The following is a 19850-nucleotide window of genomic DNA, read 5'->3' on the forward strand; positions in this document are numbered from 1 at the left end:
GTTGTAGGCAAAAAACATCTGGAGAGCTACCGTTGGCCACCCCTGGTGTAGATGACTGGGGAAGGCAATGGCAAACCACCCCGTAAAAAGTCTGCCGTGAAAACGTTGTGAAAGCAACGTCACCCCCGAGTCGGAAACGACTGCTGCTTGCACAGGGAACCTCTCCTTTCCCAACGTCCAATGAGAGCCGGAAGTGGTCATTTAAACTGTAGGGGATGCGTGTGTAGCTTCTCCATGTGGGGCGCTGACTGTGACGCCATAAATGCGCGCCATGTTGCCGGAGCCGAGGCGCGCCCGGCAAGGGTACAACAGGGATGGCGGAGGTCGCTGCGGCTCTGGCCGGGAGAGGGCTGCGCGCCGGTTGCCGTGGCCTCCGCTGTAGGGAAGGTACGGGCAGGGAAGGGGCCTCGGGCCTTCTCCCCCCGGATGTTGCTTCTGTTTCTTTGCCCTTCAGGTCCTCTTTGCCACTCTGAGGGCCGTGCAGGCGCCCCCTGCAGGGAAGGACGGGAGAAGCGAGGAGGGAGGCTGGCCTCTCTAGTAGGAGAGCCAGGGTGGGGTGGGGTGGTTAGGAGGTTGGACTGGCTTCTGGGAGACCTATGTTGCATTCACACTACACTCAATAATGCGTTTTGAACCCGGATTTTTACTGTGTAAGAATAGCAAAAATACAAATGTAAAATATATTATTTAGTGTAGTGTGAATGCTCCACCAGAGCCGAATCCCCACCTTTACATAGATTACCTGGGGCCAGTCATGCACCCTCCGCCTCACCACAGAGATAACAGGGAGGAGAGGGGGGATGCCAGCCTCCAAGTGGGACCTGGGGATCCCCTGGAACAGGGGCGGCTGAACTTGCTTAACATAAGAGCCACATGGAATAAATGTCAAACTCTTGAGAGCCACAAGGAAGGAAGGAAGGAAAGAAAATCCTCTAAGCTTGCTGGGCGACCTTGGGCCAGTCACTTTATCTCAAGCTAACCTACACTGCAGGATAGTGATTGGGAGAATGAAATGGGGAGGAGAGGGTGACGCTATCCACGGAGTTCCACAGAGAAGGAAAGCAGAGTACAAAGACCTAAAATAGAAATTTAAAAGTTACTTCAAAGAATCTTGCAGCAAGAACCCAGCAGTATGATAGTGGGTAACATTTCAGTCCGGGGTCCATTTTCATGCAGAATTCTCCATTTCTGCAAGTTTTAAGTCATTGGCTTGAATCCAGCAGTCTTTTATCCTTCCTCTCTTTAAGTGACTCTTCCTCCAGTTGAAATTGGAGGAGGACTCCTTAAATTGGAGGAAGACTTAGAACCTGAGTCAAGGTGGGATATATTATATAGCAGGGGTGGCCAGACTTCCTTAATTTAAGAGCCACATGGAATAAATGTCAGATGTTTGTGAGCCACAAGACAGGAAGAAAGAAAGATGGATGGGGAGGGGGAAAGAAAGCAACTTCAAATGCATTTTCCGAGCTATCAGCTGGTTTGGCTTTAAGAAGTGATTTAAAGAGACAGATGCCTTCTGCAAGCCAGCTGATGGGGCGGTGGGGGCTTCAAGAGCCACACAATATGTATGAAAGAGCCACATGTGGCTCCCAAGCCACAGCTTGGCCACCCCTGCCCTGGAATTACAGCTCATCTCCAGTCCAGACTACAGAGATCAGTTCCCCTGGAGAAAAATAACTGCTTTTGCAGACAAGCTCTATGGCACTGTGCTTCGCTGAGGTCCCTGTCCTCCCCAGGCTCCAGCCCCAGATCTCCAGCAGTTTCTCTCAAGTTTTCCTTGCTGTTTGTCATGGAACAAGGGGACTAGGGAGGGCTAGAGCTGCCAGTCAACAGTTTGGCCTCAGCAGCAGGTGCCCATCAACACCTTAGGCAAAAGTGGAGCTGCAACAGCTGGGAGGGTTGAGGAGAGGGATGGAAACGATCTGGCAGCCCTACCCACCCATCTTCTGCTGGGGATCAGAGAGGACCCGGCAGCTCTAAAGAAAAGAACAATGTGAGCTGCTTCCAGGGAGAAAGACAGGGAGTAAATGAAATGTGTATGTAAAGTGCTAGCAAGTCGCAGCTTATGGTGACCCCAGCAAGGGGTTTTCAAGGCTAGTGAGAAGCGGAGTTGTTTTGCCCTTTGCTTTCCTCTGCAAAATCTCCCTTGGTGCAGGTCTCCCATCCAAGTACCGACCTTGCTTCGCTTCCAAGACCAGCCTGTACCATGCCACCTTCCTTCCCAATAAGTGAAATAAATATTTGTCCTGTTTTTTGAAGTAGTCGTAATTAGTGTTCCCTCTAAGCTGCAGAGTCTTGTGAGCAAAAATTTTTCTTTGTGAGCTACTGCATAAATTAGCTGCTCTGTGTGAGCTGGAGGCTAAGAATCTGTGAGCTAGCTCACACTAACTCAGCTTAGAGGGAATACTGGTCATAATGTAATCTTTTATTCAACACCATTTCTCTCAAAATTTCCTTGCTGCTTGTTGTAAAATAAGGCGACTGGAGTTGCCAGTCAACTGCTTGGCCTCAGTAGCATGCGCCCATCAATTCCTTACGCAGAAGTGTAGCTGCAACAACCAGAAGGGTGGGGGAGAGGAATGGAAGCAAACAAGAAAGAAGCTTGCTTTGGTTACCGTTCGAATAGCTGGATCCTCATGTCCTCTCTTTAGCACAGGCAAGGTGGTTAGGTGAAAGTTTGCAGCCCCCATCTGTTTTCAATACTCTGCAGTTTCCTTAAACGGCAGCAGTTATTACAACCACACATGGTGAAAGATTAGAATTAAGTTCTTTTGAGTGCTAATCTGGTGGAAAGGTGGGTTATGCATTTATTTTTAAAGTAGCATAGCTTGAAATTGAGTACCCATTGGCAAAGCTGAGCTGTCCTGTTCCCTGAAATGTTACAGCCAGCATTTGAGCATTGATGCTGAACACAAGCGCAACACTTAGAGATTTTAAAAAAGGCTTCCCTCCCCCTAATTTAAAAAAGCACAATTTTGGCCTAGGCAATTTTGGCCTTGGCCTAACTGATTTCCCCTCCTTGCAGCTAACAGTTCTAAGATCTGGTGACACTGGTAATGACCTACAAAAGTGTATGCTCTGTAAAGTCAACATAAGCTTGTGGTGAAATCCTAAACAGTTACAACTTTCTAAACACACTGAAGAAGAAAGTCAGTGCAACTGTTCAGGATTACACAGACAAAGTACATCTGGTTTTTCTTACTTTTTTCTACTTTATACTTCTGCTATTTTCTGCTTATATAGCAGTGCTCCTCTGGTCTTCCATCCCTGGATCGATCAGATCAATTTCAGTATCATTACTATGGAATCTGTGGTCTGAGGTTCTTCTTTGCCACTACTGGGCCTGTTAATTTCTTGATACTGACCTGCGTGTCACTCATGCTGTCACAAAGCTGGATGAATTCTGAAGGGATTTATGTACCCAATAGGACTATAAAAATCTAGCAATCTTCATCTGTTTATTATTGCAGATCACCTTTTAAAATCAGCTTCTGTCATAACAAACCATGATAGAAATCTCATTCTCTTTCTCTAATGAATGTTTTCTCCATGCCAGGACCAAGAAGCGGATGGGATTTGCAATGCATGCATGCCACTAACAAGTTTTGTAGCACTGGAACAGCCTTTGAAAGCATCAACAAACCAGTTATCGACCGCATAATCCGAGTGGATCATGCAGGAGAATATGGGGCAAACCGCATATATGCAGGCCAGATGGCAGTGTTAGGTCGGACGTCGGTTGGACCAGTGATCCAGGTTAGTATCTCTAGCCTGTATGTTCTTTGCACTTTTTAAAGTCAGCTTTGCTATTATCCAAGCTTGATAGAAGCTAACTTTCCGTGTTGCTTTATCACAATGTGAAACCATGGTTTAGTTCAACTAATCAGGGCTTTTCATGAGCAGGAAAGCACAGAAACACAAGTTCCGGCTGGCTTCGTGCCAGGGAGTGTGACCTAATGTGCAAATGAGTTCCCGCTGGGCCTTTTCTACCTAAAAGCCCTGTGTGAAACAATGGTAATATCAGGGGGTGTGCCTTGATATGCAAATGAGTTCCTGCTGGGCTTTTTCTACCAAAAAAAGCCCTGCAACTAACTATAGATAAATGCAACTGTCAAAATGCTTCCCACTCCACTAAGTATGGTCAGTTAGTGTTTACCAAACTAGGTTTTGAAACCAAGGGTTGAAGTTGGTTTACTAAGGTCTTAAGAGAGCCAGTTTGGTGTAGTGGTTAAGTGTGCGGACTCTTATCTGGGAGAACCGGGTTTGATTCCCCACTCCTCCACTTGCAGCTGCTGGAATGGCCTTGGGTCAGCCATAGCTCTCTTATCTGGGAGAACCGGGTTTGATTCACCACTCCTCCACTTGCAGCTGCTGGAATGGCCTTGGGTCAGCCAAAGCGCTCTTATCTGGGAGAACTGGATTTGATTCCCCACTCCTCCATGTGCACCTGCTGGAATGGCATTGGGTTAGCCATAGCTCTGGCAGAGGTTGTCCTTGAAAGGGCAGCTGCTGTGAGAGCCCTCTCAGCCCCACCGCTCTCACAAGGTGTCTGTTGTGGGGGAGGAAGGTAAAGGATATTGTAGGCCATTCTGAGACTCTGTCCTTGAAAGGGCAGCTGCTGTGAGAGCCCTCTCAGCCCCACCCACCTCACAGGGTGTCTATTGTGGGGGAGGAAGGTAAAGGAGATTGTGAGCCGCTCTGAGACTCTGTCCTTGAAAGGGCAGCTGCTGTGAGAGCCCTCTCAGTCCCATCCACCTCACAGGGTGTCTGTTGTGGGGGGAGAAGATATAGGAGATTGTAAGCCGCTCTGAGTCTCTGATTCAGAGAGAAGGGCAAGGTATAAATCTTCAGTCTTCTTCTTCAGGTAAAAATCAGGAAAGGGATGGAATACAACAAAACTCAGAAAAAATACAGAGAGTAAATCCAATAAGGTGTAATAGCAATTCAGTAGGATGGAGTATGTGTAAGTTAATAAATAATAGTGGAATGTTTCAGTAAAGAAGAAGATGATGATATTGGATTTATATCCTGCCCTATACTCTGAATCTCAGAGTCTCAGAGCAGTCACAGTCTCCTTTACCTCCCCTCCCTGACAACAGACACCCTGTGAGGTGGGTGGGACTGAGAGAGCTCTTACAGCAGGTGCCCTTTCAAGGACAACTCCTACGAGAAGCTCTGGCTGATCCAAAGCCATTTCAGCAGCTGCAAGTAGAAGAAGAAGACGGCATTGGATTTATATCCCACCCTCTACTCCGAAGAGTCTCAGAGTGGCTCACAATCTCCTTTACATTCCTCCCCCACAACAGACACCATGTGAGGTGGGTGGGGCTGAGATGGTTCTCACAGCATCTGCCCTTTCAAGGACAACCTCTGCCACAGCTATGGCTGACCCAAGGCGATTCCAGCAGCTGCAAGCAGAGGAGTGGGGAATCAAGCCTGGTTCTCCCAGATAAAAATCCACACACTTAATCACTAGGCCAAACTGGCTCTCTAAAGAAGCAGGCACAGGTGCAAGAATAGCTTTTCAGAATCTTTCCAACATGTTTTACAGACAAAGTGGGGAAAGAAAACTGTGTACCCTGCCTTGAGCTCATCGGAAGAAAGGGTAGAGTAAAAATGCTCTTGCCTGTGAGCTCCCAGGGGAATCAAAGCAGTTAACTGAACACTCGGATCAAACGTCCAGCTAAAAGCCACAGAATGGTTTTGTCACTGATGGAAGAGGGTATCGCTGACCCTTGTGTACCTTTTCCCAACCTCCAGCCAATCTTACCCCCTGCATATATATTTTTTTAAACACAGCAAATGTGGAATCAGGAAAAAGAACATTTGAAAAAGTTCAACGATTTAATGGTCTCGTATCGAGTCCGGCCCACGGTTCTGTTGCCTTTCTGGAATGTTGCGGGGTTTGTGCTAGGTGAGGCTTGAATTTTTTAAAAAGCGTTTTCCTTTTAAAATTCAAACATGTGGACGAATGAGATGGGGGCACCCCATCTGATAGGAATGTCTTCACAACAGGCGCGGGGACAGCCTTGCTCGGCAAAAAGGCCGCCATGGCTTGCACGGTGGCAGTGGAGGAGAGTATCTCTCATCACTACAATAACCAGATCCGAACGCTGATGGAAGAAGATCCGGAAAAGTACAAAGAATTATTAGAGGTGCCTCTTCACGGTGCTTGAAAGTTGCTTAAAATTAGGAAGGGACGGGAAAGGGTAGGCCGCCTTTTCTAGCCCAAGAACTGGGTGCGAAAATCTGCCATATACTTGAGAAGATGTTAGTGTTTTTGCAAAAACAGTGGGGGTTGGTGCAGTTGGAGTGAGGTGGATATTTGGCCAGACATACATAGAGCCAGGGCTTTTTTGGTAACAGGAACTCCTTTGCATACCTCTCTGATGTAGCCAATCCTCCAAGAGCTTACAGGGCTCTTATTCCAGGGCCTACTGTAAGCTCCAGGAGGACTGGCTACATCAGGGGTGTGTGGCCTAATATGCCAAGGAGTTCCTGCTACAAAAAAGCCTTTTCTTAGAGCTAACCAAGCTGCACTGGTACTGCCAGTTTGGTGGAGTCAGTTGGGTGAAGTGGTTAAGTGCGTGGACTCTGATCTGGGAGAACTGGGTTTGATTTCCCACTCCTCTACCTGCAGCTGCTGGAATGGCCTCGGGTCAGCCATCGCTCTCACAGAGGTTGTCCTTGAAAGGGCAGCTGCTGTGAGAGACCTCTCCAGCCCCGCCCACCTCACAGGGTGTTTGTTGTGGGGGAGGAAGATAAAGGAGATTGTAAGCCACTCTGAGTGGAGGGCAGAATATAAATCCAGTTTCTTCTCATGGATTTGTCTTCACCTCTGCTAGAGGCTGTTCAGGCCTGGGATGGGGAGACAGGGCATGCAGTAGCTGTGCCAGTGCTTTGGTGGCTTGGGCAGAGAGATCAGAGCCCCTGAGGGCCAGGGCTTTTTTGGTTGCAGGGACTCCTTTGCATATTAGGCCACACACCCCTTACATAGCCAATCCTCCAAGAGCTTATAGTAGGCCCTTTAAGAAGAGCCCTGTCAGCTCTTGGAGGATTGGCTACATCAGGGGGTGTGGTCTAATACGCAAATGAGTTCCTGCTACCAAAAAAGCCCTGCTGAGGACCAAGCAAAATGATCTGCTGAATAGGGGAAGGGGGGATTGCCAACCTGTGCAGCAAGATTTGTTTTCGACTGATGGGCATTACTTGGGGCAAACACTGCTCCAGCTAATCTACATTAAAAGCTAACAAAATAGAGATTAAATGGAGGAGGAGGAGGCCTCAAGGAGGAAGTCAGGAAAGCAGTAGTGTCCAGTGTTCCCTCTAAGTCGAGCTAGCGTGAGTTGGCTTACAGATTTTTAGCCTCCAGCTCACACATTTTTGTCTTAGGAAGGAGGACCCCCCAGAGCACACTAATTGATGCAGCAGCTCACCGCTTTCATGCCAGGAGCTCACAAAGTGGATTTTTTGCTCACAAGACTCTGTAGCTTCGAGGGGACGCTGGTAGTGTCATCTAAAAACGTGTCTTTGGACATCTCACAATGAGCTTGGTACTGAGGTATTCGTCTTCCGTTTTTGTTCTTTACGTCAGATAATCAAGAAATTCCGGGATGAGGAGCTAGAGCATCATGACATCGGACTTGAGCATGATGCAGAACTGGTAAGCATCCCAGGAAATGTGGGACAGGCACACGCCTAGCTGTGGTGTTAGAATACGGAGCATGTGACTGCGAGTGAGCATCCTGCTTTGGAATGTGCTTATGTTTTTTTCGTGTCTTCTTCCCCCGCCCCTTCCTTGCCTCTACCAAACGAGTCCAGCAGTCCATTCCCTTCTCGTCACTAACTGCGCCAGATTTCTGCTTGCGTGGTGTTCTTAACACAAGGGGGAGTGTTGGCTGCCTGCAGAGCCTTCTTAAAAGCAGATGGCAGGGCCCGTTTTGTTAATTCCAGTCCTGCAGCTTCCTCTGCTAACTTGTCACGGGATAGATTTTGCCCCCCTAGTGTTGTGTTCTTAAGGGCACTAAATTGTCTTTTTAACATAAGAGAAACCATGTTGGATCAGGCCAATGGCCCATCCAGTTCAACACTCTGTGTCACACAGTGGCCAAAAAACCACCCAAGTGCCATCAAGAGGTCCACCAGTGGGGCTAGAAGCCTTCCCATGGTGCCCCCCCCCCCCCAAGAACAAGAATACAGAGCATCACTGCCCCAAACTGAGAGTTCCAACAATAAGCTGTGGCTAATAGCCACTGATGGACCTCTGCTCCATATGTTGATCCAATCCCCTCTTAAGCTGTCTATGCTTGTAGCTGCCGCCACCTCCTGTGGCAGTGAATTCCACATGTCAATCACCCTTTGGGTGAAGAAGTACTTCTTTTTATCAGCTCTAACCGGACTGCTCAGCAATTTCATTGAATGCCCACAAGTTCTCGTATTGTGAGAAAGGGAGAAAAGTACTTCTTTCTCTACCTTCTCTATCCCAGGCATAATCTTGTAATCTTTTTCTCCAGTGTAATCTAGTCCGCATTGTATGCGATGTTCCATCTAAACTACAGAGTCTTGTGAGCCAAAATTCTACTTTGTGAGCTCCTGGCATTAAAGTTATGAGTTGCTGTATCAATTAGTATGCTCTAGGGTCATCCTTCCTGAGCTCAGACAAAAATGTGTGACCTGGAGGCTAAAGATCTGTGAGCTAGCTCACACTAAGCTTAGAGGGAACACCCGTTGTATGTTAGCCAAACAGCTTTTCCACTCATTCCTTGCATTTATTCAATTATTCAGAGTGCTTGTATGGCACCTTTCCAGACCTGCTGGAGGCAGCTGACCGCTATGACGATAAAAACCAACCAAGCCAATAAAAACATGCCAATAAAAGGACATCTCACACATAAAAGCATACCATTTGATTCTTCTAACACAAAAAGGGCCTATAGTCCAGAGGCAGAGGAGCATGCCTTTCTATTTTTGTTGTTTGTTGTTGTTAGTGTTAGTATTATTAGCAGGGCTTTTTTTGAGCAGGAACACACAGGAACGCAGTTCTGGCTGGTTTGTTATCTGGGGGCATGGCCTAATATCTAAATAAGTCCCAGCTGGGCTTTTTTAGTAGAAAACAATAGTGATGTCAGGGGGTGTGGCCTAATATGCAAATGAGTTCCTGCTGGGCTTTTCCTACTAAAAAAGACCCCCTTCCCTCAAAGGACTCAGGGTGGTGTACTAAGGGTGTCATACTCGTTTGTTATGAGGGCCGGATCTGACATAAATGAGGCCATGTGTGTAATAAAATGTTATGCCAGGTTGCAGAGATACAAACTTTTATAAAGGACATAGAGAAACTAAGATTTTTTAAAAACTTAAAGTAAAACATGCTTAACACATTAGCACTTGTTGGTCTTAAAGGTGTTTTCTTTGTTATCTCTCCTGTGCAGTCCAGGCTCTCTCAGCTGCGCAGCAGAGCTACTGAGCCAAGCATCTCTTCCTTCTATTGGCAGAGGCTCCTCCCCATCCTGGCCCCCTAGGGAAGGAAGGAAAGAGCCAGAGCTCCCTTTGAAGCAAGCTGTCCCTCCCCTCCTTCCTCCCCAAGGGAGGAGCCTCAGCCAATGGAGAAAATAGAGGCTTTGTGATTTGCTCTGTAGCTGCTATGTGATTGAGCAAGCCTGGCAAAGCAAACCACTTAGAATCATAGAATCACAAGAGTTGGAAGGGGCCCTACAGGCCATCTAGTCCAACTCCCTGCTAAATTCAGGGTCAGCTTAGAGCGTCCCTGACAACTGTTTGCCCAGCCGCTGCTTCAAGACTGCCAGGGAGGGGGAGCTCACCACCTCCCTTGGGAGCTGATTTCACTGTTAAGAAGAAAAAGAATTGCAGATATATACCCTGCCCTTCTCTCTGAATTAGAGACTCAGAGTGGCTTACAATCTTCTGTATCTTCTTCCCCCACAACAGACACCATGTGAGGTGGATGGGGCTGAGAGGGCTCTCACAGCAGCTGCCCTTTAAAGGACAACTCCTGCAATAGCTATGGCTGACCCAAGGCCATTCCAGCAGGTGCAAGTGGGGGAGTGGGGAATCAAACCCGGTTCTCCCAGTTAAGAGTCCGCACGCTTAACCACGACACCAAACTGGCTCTCTGATTGTCAATAAGCAACTCTAATTGTCAATTTCCTAATATTTCCTAATATCCAGCTGGTACCTTCCCACCCTTAATTTAAACCCATTCTCGCGAGTCCTCTCATTTCTCTGCTGTCGACAGAACAGCTCCCTGCCCTTCCCCTCTAAGTGGCATCCCTTCAAATACTTTCTTTTCTTTTTGTAATTTTTTTCCTGTGTGTGTGTCATGGTGACTTCTGGCAACTTCTACTTGGGCGTGGAGGACATTTAGAGAAGTGGCTTGATACAGCCTGCCTTTGCCTCCTAGTCCTGGTATTCCAAGGAGGTCTCCCATCCAAGTCAGGGTCAGCCCTGCTTAACTTCCAAGATCTGACAAGATCGGGCTTGCTTGGGCTATCCAGGGCCAGGCAGGGCAGGGCGGCCTCTTTTCTCACTTGGTTCAGGTAGCAGATGTAAGTCTGTACTGCTCAGGTGAGCTTTGTCCTGGCTTGGCTTTCACAGTCGTTTCATTGTGTTAGTGTTTTAATGTGCCAGGTTTCCAGTTGGCTTTTAATTTCCTTGTTTTATTATAAACAGCTTTAAGCAATGAGGAAATGTGGGACAGAAATGTTACAAAACAAAGGGACAGGTAAATACTTTAACCCAATAAAAGATGCTTTCCTGTGTCTTGTGGGTGTAATTCTTGGGATCCCAACTTTATTGTACCAGCATCATTCTTGGAGTTATTGTATATAAGTATTTCAACACAATACAAATATTGTATTTCTTTCCTTTGTATAGGCTCCAGCGTATTCTGTTTTGAAGAACGCAATACAGATTGGATGTAAAGCGGCCATATTTTTATCAGAAAGAATATAGTAGACTTTTGAGCAGTGGTTTGATACTGATATTCCAAATAATGCAAAGGTAAAAAAAAAATAGACCATATTCTCTCTGGCTTCTTTTTCCACACACATACATTTGGTTCTCTGTTATCCTCTTGTTACTTGTGCTAGCACCAAAGAAATGTATGGCCATGGGAATGGTTTCTCTTTCTGCATCCACTCTAGTTGCAATTTTTATTTTGGAAAGGAAGTCCACATGAATGTTCACAGTCTGGATTTGCCAGTATAGCATGAGCATCTAATGCCATGATGCCAGTATTGTGGGAGAAAATGTCACTTCTGAAAGCATTCTGAAATGGGCTCTTTTTCTAGCAGGAGCAACTCTGCATATTAGGTCGCGCTTCCTGATGTAGCCAATCCTCGAAGAGCTTAGAGGGCTCTTAATACAGGGCCTACTGTAAGCTCCAGAAGGATTGGCTACATCAGAGGGGCATGGCCTAATATGCAGAGGAGCTCCTGCTAGAAAAAGAGCCTTGCTTGAATGTAATGCTACCGTTGTTAACACAAGTAGTTTAACATCACCGCTAACGTTAAATTGAAGTAAACTTCATCATAATCAATAGGACTTCAGAGGAATCAAGTGTGATCTGTTAAAACGGCCAGCTTTTGTTCCAGTTGAAGGAAGGCAGCATCAGATGAGGACTTGTACCAGAAGCCATCACAAAACGATGTTCATCGTGAAGGACATGCAGAAAGTTTAGGGGGGAATGAGCCAGCACATCTGCCCTAATTGAGCTATTTTCATGCATTATATTTATGGAGGAGAATTGACATCCCCTAAAAATATACATCTCAGGCTTGCCATGGCGAGTTTAAATCCAGCATTCACTTCTGCAAGGAACAATAATAGACTCTGCAGGCCCAGTTCTGATTCTCCTAGATGCCAAATGCTCTTTCACATCACATTTTTTTCTACAGGAGGTAACACCGTTCTTCCCCCTTGAATCCAGGAGCCCAGGATAAATTGTTAGAAGAAGACATTGGATTGATATTCCACCCTCCACCCTGAATCAGAGTCTCAGAGAGACTCACAATCTCCTTTATCTTCCTCCCCCACAACAAACACCCTGTGAGGTTGGTGGGGCTGAGAGGGCTCTCACAGCAGCTGCCCATTCAAGGACAGCTCTGCAAGAGCTATGACTGCCCCAAGGCCATTCCAGCAGGTGCAAGTGGAGGAGTGGGGAATCAAACCTGGTTCTCCCAGATAAGAGTCCGCGCAATTAACCACTACACCAGTAGACATGAATCTGAGGTTCAGTCTTAATCCCAAATTTAGGATCGGGATGCACATTCTGCTAGTAAAGTTGCTGGGGCTGGAACTGTGGAAGTTGGAGTGGTGTGGTGGCACAGAGAACATACCATGGCATAGGAAGCACCAGTTTGAATTTCTCCTCTGCCAGGAACCTGGTTGGAGCAGTGTTCCCTCTAAGCTGAGTTAGCGTGAGCTAGCTCACAGATTTTTAGCCTCCAGCTCACACATTTTTGTCTTAGCTCAGGAAGGAGGACCCCAGAGCACAATAATCTTTGCAGGAGCTCACAAAGTAGAATTTTTGCTCACAAGACTTAGAGGGAACATTGGGGAGTAGTGGTTAAGTGTGCGGACTCTTATGTGGGAGAACTGGGTTTGATTCCCCACTCCTCCACTTGCACCTGCTGAAATGGCCTCGGGTCAGCCATAGCTCTCAAGGAGTTGTCCTTGAAAGGGCAGCTTCTGGGAGAGTTCTCTCAGCCCTACATATTGGACAGTGTGACCGCAGCCCTACGTATTGGGCAGAAAAAGCGTGTATAGCTTCTCCAGTCTGTTGCTCGCTTGGTTCATTCCAAACGAGAGCTCCATATGGAAATGGGGTTAGTAGAGGATGGTTTCTTGCTCCAACAGCAGTCCTAGTGACCCGTGCCAGATTGACAGCGTGGCTTGCCAGGAGCATGAGTTCATTTTGTAACGTGGACGTCTCTGAGGCTGACCTGTCGTCTGTCTGCGAAGGTTGTAAAAATGCCATTGGAGTGACTGGAAAAGAAGAATTCTGAGGGTTTGGGTTAGATTCCTTGGACAGCATAACTCTGAGGCCATAGCTAAAGGCAGACATGCTTTTTGCATGACGGGAGCTTTAGAGCGCTGACGCTTTATGGTGCATGTTTTGTAAAACAAGAGCTCTAAGGGGGGTGGGAGATATGAGTGGCTTATGTTTTACCTCCATATATTAATCACCATCACTGCATCTAATAATAAACTGTCAGCCCTCCCCCCCCCCCGCAATAGGTCACAAAAACCACATGGCGAGGCCACCCAAAGGCAAGGGAGGGGTCTCTACATATTTGGAGGTCTGCCCAGGTAAGCTGAAAAATATGGTTTTGCAGGACTTCCCCCACCCAGGAAAAGTCTAGCATGGACTCATTTGCATATTAGGCCTCACCCCCTGATGCCAAGCCAGCCGGAACTGCGTTCCTGTGAGTTCCTGCTCAAAAAAAGCCTTGCGGTTTTGTAAACCAAAGGAAAAGACTACTTTAAAAAAAAAAGGGAGAGAGATGATGTTCTGAGGGCTGAGAATATACTACGAAGCATGGAGAAATAAGAGTGGCCAGGGGGTTTTTTGGAGCAGGAACTCCTTTGCATATTAGGCCATGCCCCTGATGTAACCAGTTCTCCTGGAACTTACAGTAGGCCCTGCACTAAGAGCCCTGTAAGCTCTTGGAGGATTGGCCTACATCACAGAGGTGTGGCCTAATACGCAAAGGAGTTCCTGCTTCAAAAAAGGCCTTGAGAGTGGCCAACATTACAGAGGCATTGTGAAGACAGCAGCAACGGGATACGGCCAATACACGTTGCACCGTGAAAACTCTTAACCAACATTATTATTTCTGGTACTACTGCATCCTGCCCGAGGTTTGCTGCCTGTCTGAAAAATTTGCAAGACAGTCAGTGAAATCCTGTGAAAAGTCAGTCGAAGCCTATTGAAACTGATACGCCCGGACCAGAGTTAACTCCCAGGACTGCAATCGAGGGTTAGCGTCAAGAGATTGTCTGGCCCATGAAGCATCCCCACAATTGCCAGCAGTGTCCTTTTGACAGATGGCATTTCATTGACGAAGGAAAGGGAGAGGACGTTGGGACTCAGAAGTCCCTTTCGGGATTCATGAGTCACTCAAGTGCTATTTGAAAAATATGCCGGGTTGTTTTCAAATAGGCAGCCTTCCATTTCCCCGGGTTCAGTCTCCTCTTTGGTAAGTGATGCTTATTCCCTCGGTCCTCTGCCATCTTTACGGTAAGAGCTGTTTTCTTTTATTCATCCTTTTGTGTGATGTGGAGCAGGGCTGCAGGGGAAATCTCACTGTACTGGTAGTGAGTGAACCTGAAGTTTAGCTCAAGACATCCTCCGTTCTCAGCAAAGGTCTTCAGTTCTGAATTATTTCTCAGTGGCCTTTCTTTTTCTCTCCTGTGGGGGAGTAGCTTGCAACACCATTCTCTCCCCCCTTCATTTTATCCTCACAACAATTCTGTTAGGCAGGTTAGGCTTCAAGGGAGTGACTCGTCCAAGATCCCTTAGTGAGCTGTGGCAGATTCGGGATTCGAACCTGGGTCTTCCAGATCCTAGTCTGCAGCAGTACTCCCTCTAAGCTGTGGAGTCTTCTGAGCAAAAATTCTACGTCACAAGCTATTGGCATTAAAGTGATGAGCTGCTGCATAAACTAGTTTCCTCTTGGGGCCATCTTCTCTGAGCTAGGACAAAAAAAGTGTGAGGTGGAGGCTAAAAAACTGTGAGCTAGTCTCACACTAATTCAGCTTAGAGGGAACACCGGTCCACAGCGATAGTCTTCTGAGGAAGCCCGGGTTGCTGCCCTTAAGAAACCGGCCGTGCTGAATCAACAATGCAAAGCCGTATACCTAAGCAACGTGTCCTGGCTGCGATTCAAAGGATGGTTTCTTGGCAGCAAGCACCCCTCGGGATCGAAGAGGACTTCTGCGGCTTCCTCGAGACACACCACCTCAGTCTTTGCAAACTAGGCATGAAAGCCTGTGCAGAGTTAAACCCTGCGCTGTGCTCCTGGGCTCGGACTTGAGGAACTCTGCACAGGACGGGCACTGGATTCTGCAAGCATCTGGACCGGGGTGGTCAAAGTTGCTTAACGGAAGAGCCGCATAGAATAAATGTTCAATGTCAGAGAGTCGTAAGCAGGGCTTTTTTTGGTAGCAGAAACTCCTTTGCATATTAGGCCCCCCCACCCCTGATGTGAAGGAGTCCCGTGGCTCAGAGTGGTCAGCTGCAGTATTGCAGTCCAAGCTCTGTTCACGACCGGAGTTTGACCCCGGCAGAGGCTGGGTTCAGGTTGGTGGCTCGAGGTTGACTCAGCCTTCCATCCTTCTGAGGTCAGTAAAATGAGTCCCCAGCTTGTTGGGGGGGAAGTGTAGATGACAGGGGAAGGCAATGGCAAACCACCCCGTAGAAAGTCTGCCGTGAAAACGTTGTGAAAGCAACGTCACCCCAGAGTCGGAAACGACTGGTGCTTGCAGAGGGGACTACCTTTACCTTCTTTTTTTTAACCCCTGATGTAACCAATCCTGGAGCTTACAGTAGGCCCTGTGCTAAGAGCCCTGTAACCTCTTGGAGGACTGGCTACACCAGGGGTGCGGGGCCTAATAGGCAAAGGAGTTCCTGCTACAAAAAAAGCCCTGGTTGTAAGACATGAACATCAGATGTTTGAGAGCCACAGAAGGAAGGAAAGAAGGCAAATAGATTGGGGGGAGGTGGAAAGAAAGCAACTTTAAATGAATTCCCCAAGCTACTGGCTGGCTTGGTTTGCAGAAGTGATTTAAAGAGAGAAAAGTCTTCTCCAAGCTGGCCAACGCGGTAGAGGCTCTGAGAGTCGCACAATATGTCAGGGTTGGCCAACGGTAGCTCTCCAGATGTTTTAGGGCTACAACTCCCATCAGCCCCAGCCAGCATGGCCAATGGCCGGGGCTGATGGGAGTTGTAGGCAAAAACATCTGGAGAGCTACCGTTGGCCACCCCTGCAATATGTGTTAAGGAGCCACAGTTTGGCCGCCCCTGATCTGGACACACACACAAAGTTCAGTAATGTTTCTCCCTTTTGCAAGTTATCGAGCCTTTATTCCCACACCATTTTCCTTGCCACTGTGCCAGATTTTCCGGTTTAATGCATATGTTTCCAACATTATGTTTTACTTCTTTTGATGCACAGCACCCCAAAATGTCAAAATTACCTTAAGGTAGCATAACAAGTCATGAAAGAGGAACACCTACAAGGGAAGCGGGTGAAATAACCCCAAGAGGCTGGGCAGGGCGACTGTGGGAGGCCATCTCTGTGTCCTCCGGCTTGCTGGGATGTGTGTGGCCCCTTTGCTAACCAGGAGGATCCACAAAGGGAGGAGAGAATTGGGTTTGGTGGAGGCACAGCCCAGACATAATTCTTTTAGTCTCTTGGCAGGGATGGGAGTGGTGGTTTTTGGTATCCCAGATTATCATGGGAGGAAACAGCTCTGTAATCCACCCGGGGCCCAATTTCCTGCCCACCCATGAATTGTTACAGTTAGCAAGGACTCTACAGAGATGTCTTGAAAATAGCTCCAGCGCAGCATGCTTCAGTCAGTGTTTTTGCTAGCCCCGCTGCATACGGATATTTGATATGCAATGTTTTAGCGGAAATGGAGAGACTTTAAAACTGCGGCAGACAGAACTATGGCACTTGTGGCTGGTGAGAACTATCCCAGTTTCTGGCCTTTATGAGCATTTGAGGCTGCCTTGTACCTAATGTCCCATCATCTAACACAAGGGTGGCCAAACTTTGACTCGGGAGCCACGTGTGGCTCTTGAAGCCCCCACTGCCCCGTTGGCTGGCTTGGAGAAGGTGTTTGTCTCTAAATCACTTCTCCAAGCCAAGCCAGCTGGCAGCTTGGAGAATGCATTTAAAGTTGCTTTCTTTTTGCCTTCCCCCCTCTTCCAGCTTTTTGCCTGCCTGCCTGCCTACCTTCCTCTTGTGGCTCTCATATACCTGATGTTCATGTCTGGTGGCTCTCATACATCTGACATTTATTTTATGTGACTCTTACATTAAGCAGGCTGGGAGGGACAGTAACTCAGTGGTAGAGCATCTGTTTGGTAAGCAGAAGGTCCCAGGTTCAGTCCCCAGCATCTCCAACTAAAAAGGGTCCAGGCAAGTAGGTGTGAAAAACCTCAGTTTGAGACCCTGGAGAGCCATTGCCAGTCTGAGTAGACAATACTGACTTTGATGGATCGAGGGTCTGATTCAGTATAAGGCAGCTTCATAGGTTCATATGTTCAAGTTTGGCCACCCTTGATCTAACAGGTGATGGCTCTCCAGACATAGAATCATATAGAATCATAAGAGTTGGAAAGGGCCATGTGGGCCATCTAGTCCAACCCCTTCCTCGATGCAGGATCAGCCTAGAGCAGGGGTGGGGAACAGTGGCTCTCCAGATGTTTTTTTGCCTACAACTCCCATCAGCCCCAGCCAGCATGGCCAATGGCTGGGGCTGATGGGAGTTGTAGGCAAAAAACATCTGGAGAGCCAGTGTTCCCCACCCCTGGCCTAGAGCATCCCTGACAAATGTTTGTACAGCCGCTGCTCAAAGACAGCCAGTGTGGGGGAGATCCCCACCTCCCTCAGTAGCTGATTCCACTGTTGGACAAGTCTTACAGTAAAAAAGTTTCACAAGGTATATACAGTACATAAAGGCTTTTCTTAGTATGATCTGCCCCATATCCTTTAACTGACAATGCCAGGGGTTGATCCTCAGACTTTCTGTACCTTCCTCCAACAAGGTATCTTGTCATCACTGAGCCACACAGTCCATTATCCAGGAAGTAAGGTAAAGATAAAGGCAGTCTCCTGTGCAACCACCAGTCATTTCCGACTCTGGGCTGAAGTCACATCACGACGTTTTCACAGCAGACTTTTTACAGGGTGGTTTACCATGGCCTAAAAAGAACCCCGGGGCACAGAGTGTTAAAGCTGCAGTAATGCAGTCCCGAGTTCAATCCCTGGTGGAAGCTGGGTTTTCAGGTAGCCGGCTCGAGGTTGACTCAGCCTTCCATCCTTCCGAGGTCGGTAAAATGAGTACCCAGCTTGCTGGGGGGAAAGTGTAGATGACTGGGGAAGGCAATGGAAAACCACCCCGTAAAAAGTCTGCCATGAAAACATTGTGAAAGCAATGTCACCCCAGAGTCGGAAACGACTGGTGCTTGCACAGGGGACCTTTCCTTTCCTTGCCATGGCCTTCCCCAATCATCTCCACTCCCCCCCCACCCCAGCAAGCTGGGTACTCATTTGACTGACCTCGGAAGGATGGAAAGCTGAGTCAACCTGGAGCTGGCTACCTGAACCCAGCTTCCACTGGGATCAAACTCAGGTTGTGAGCAGAGAGCTTGGACTGCAGTACTGCAACTTATCACTCTGCACCATAGGTCTCCTATCCAGGAAGTAGTCACTGGCATTTGAACTATGGAGCCAGTGTAGTTGTTAGACTAGAATGTGAGAGACTTGGATTTGAATCCCCACTCTGCCTTGGAAGCTTGCTGGGTGACCTTGGGCCAGTCACTTTATCTCAGGCTAGCCTACACTGCAGGGTGGTGGTGGGGAGCATGAAATGGGGAGGAGAGGGTGACGCTGTCCACGGAGTTCCACAGGGAAGGAAAGCAGAGTACAAAGACCTAAAATAGAAATTTAAAAGTTACTTCAAAGAATCTTGCAGCAAGAGCCCAGCAATTTGATAATGGGCAACATTTCAGTCTGAGCTCCATTTTCATGCAGAATTCTCTATTTCTGCAAGTTTAAGTCACTGGCTTGAATCCAACCATCTTCTAAGTGACTCTTCCTCCAGTTGAAGTTGGAGGAGGACTCCTAAAACTGGAGGAAGACTTCGAACCTGAGTCGAGATAGGGTATATTATATAGCAGGGGTGGCCAAACTTCCTTAAGAGCCACATGCAATAAATGTCAGATGTTTGTGAGCTATAAGACAGGAAGGAAAGAAGCAAGGAAGGAAAATAGATGGGGAGAGGGAGGTAGAAAGAAAGCAACTTTAAATACATTCTCCAAGCCACTGGCTGGCTTGGCTTGGAGAAGTGATTTAAAGAGACAAATTCTCCAAGCCAGCTGACAGAGCAGTGGAGGCTTGGAGAGCCAGTTTGGTGTAGTGGTTAAGTGTGCGGACTCTTATCTGAGAGAACCGGGTTTGATTCCCCACTCCTCCACTTGCACCTGCTGGAATGGCCTTGGGTCACCCATAGCTCTGGCAGAGGTTGTCCTTGAAAGAGCAGCTGCTGAGAGCCCTCTCAGCCCCACCCACCTCAAAGGGTGTCTGTTGTGGGGGAGGAAAGTAAAGGAGATTTTGAGCCACTCTGAGGTTGTCCTTGAAAGGGCAGCTGCTGTGAGAGCCCTCTCAGCCCCACCCACCTCACAGGGTGTCTGTTGTGGGGGAGGAAGGGAAAGGAGATTGTAGGCCGCTCTGAGACTGTCCTTGAAAGGGCAGCTGCTGTGAGAGCCCTCTCCAGCCCCACCCACCTCAGAGGATGTCTGTTGTGGTGAGGGGGGAGAAGATAAAGGAAATTGTGAGCTTCTCTGAGATTCGTAGTGGAGGGCAGGATATAAATCCAATATCTTCTTCTTCTTTGAGAGCCACACAATGTACGATCCACCGTTTGGCCACTCCTGTCGTATAGCTATTTTAATAATTGAATGAATGAATTTTGCTCAGAAGAGCAGAAGGATAGGGGCAGAAGCCACCCCGCTCTTCCTAAATAATCCCTTCGTGTTCTGTTTCCTTTCTCCTCCCACTGCTCTGATGTCAGGTTCATCTTTTTAGCCTTTCAGACTAGAG

At 47.8% G+C, this 19850-nt stretch overlaps 1 protein-coding gene across 1 annotated transcript; it reads left to right on the top strand.

Annotated features, from left to right (window-relative positions):
- The first annotated feature begins 225 nt into the window (after positions 1-225).
- Positions 226-11037, top strand: COQ7 (coenzyme Q7, hydroxylase). The gene is made up of 6 exons (XM_060260886.1): positions 226-387; positions 3557-3756; positions 5800-5914; positions 6016-6155; positions 7595-7663; positions 10891-11037. Exons 1-6 carry the CDS (start codon positions 315-317, stop codon positions 10966-10968), a joined length of 675 nt encoding a protein of 224 aa, XP_060116869.1. The 5' UTR covers positions 226-314; the 3' UTR covers positions 10969-11037.
- The last annotated feature ends 8813 nt before the right edge of the window (positions 11038-19850 follow it).

The sequence above is a fragment of the Heteronotia binoei genome, chromosome 20 (assembly GCF_032191835.1).
Source record: "Heteronotia binoei isolate CCM8104 ecotype False Entrance Well chromosome 20, APGP_CSIRO_Hbin_v1, whole genome shotgun sequence".
NCBI lineage: Eukaryota > Metazoa > Chordata > Lepidosauria > Squamata > Gekkonidae > Heteronotia > Heteronotia binoei.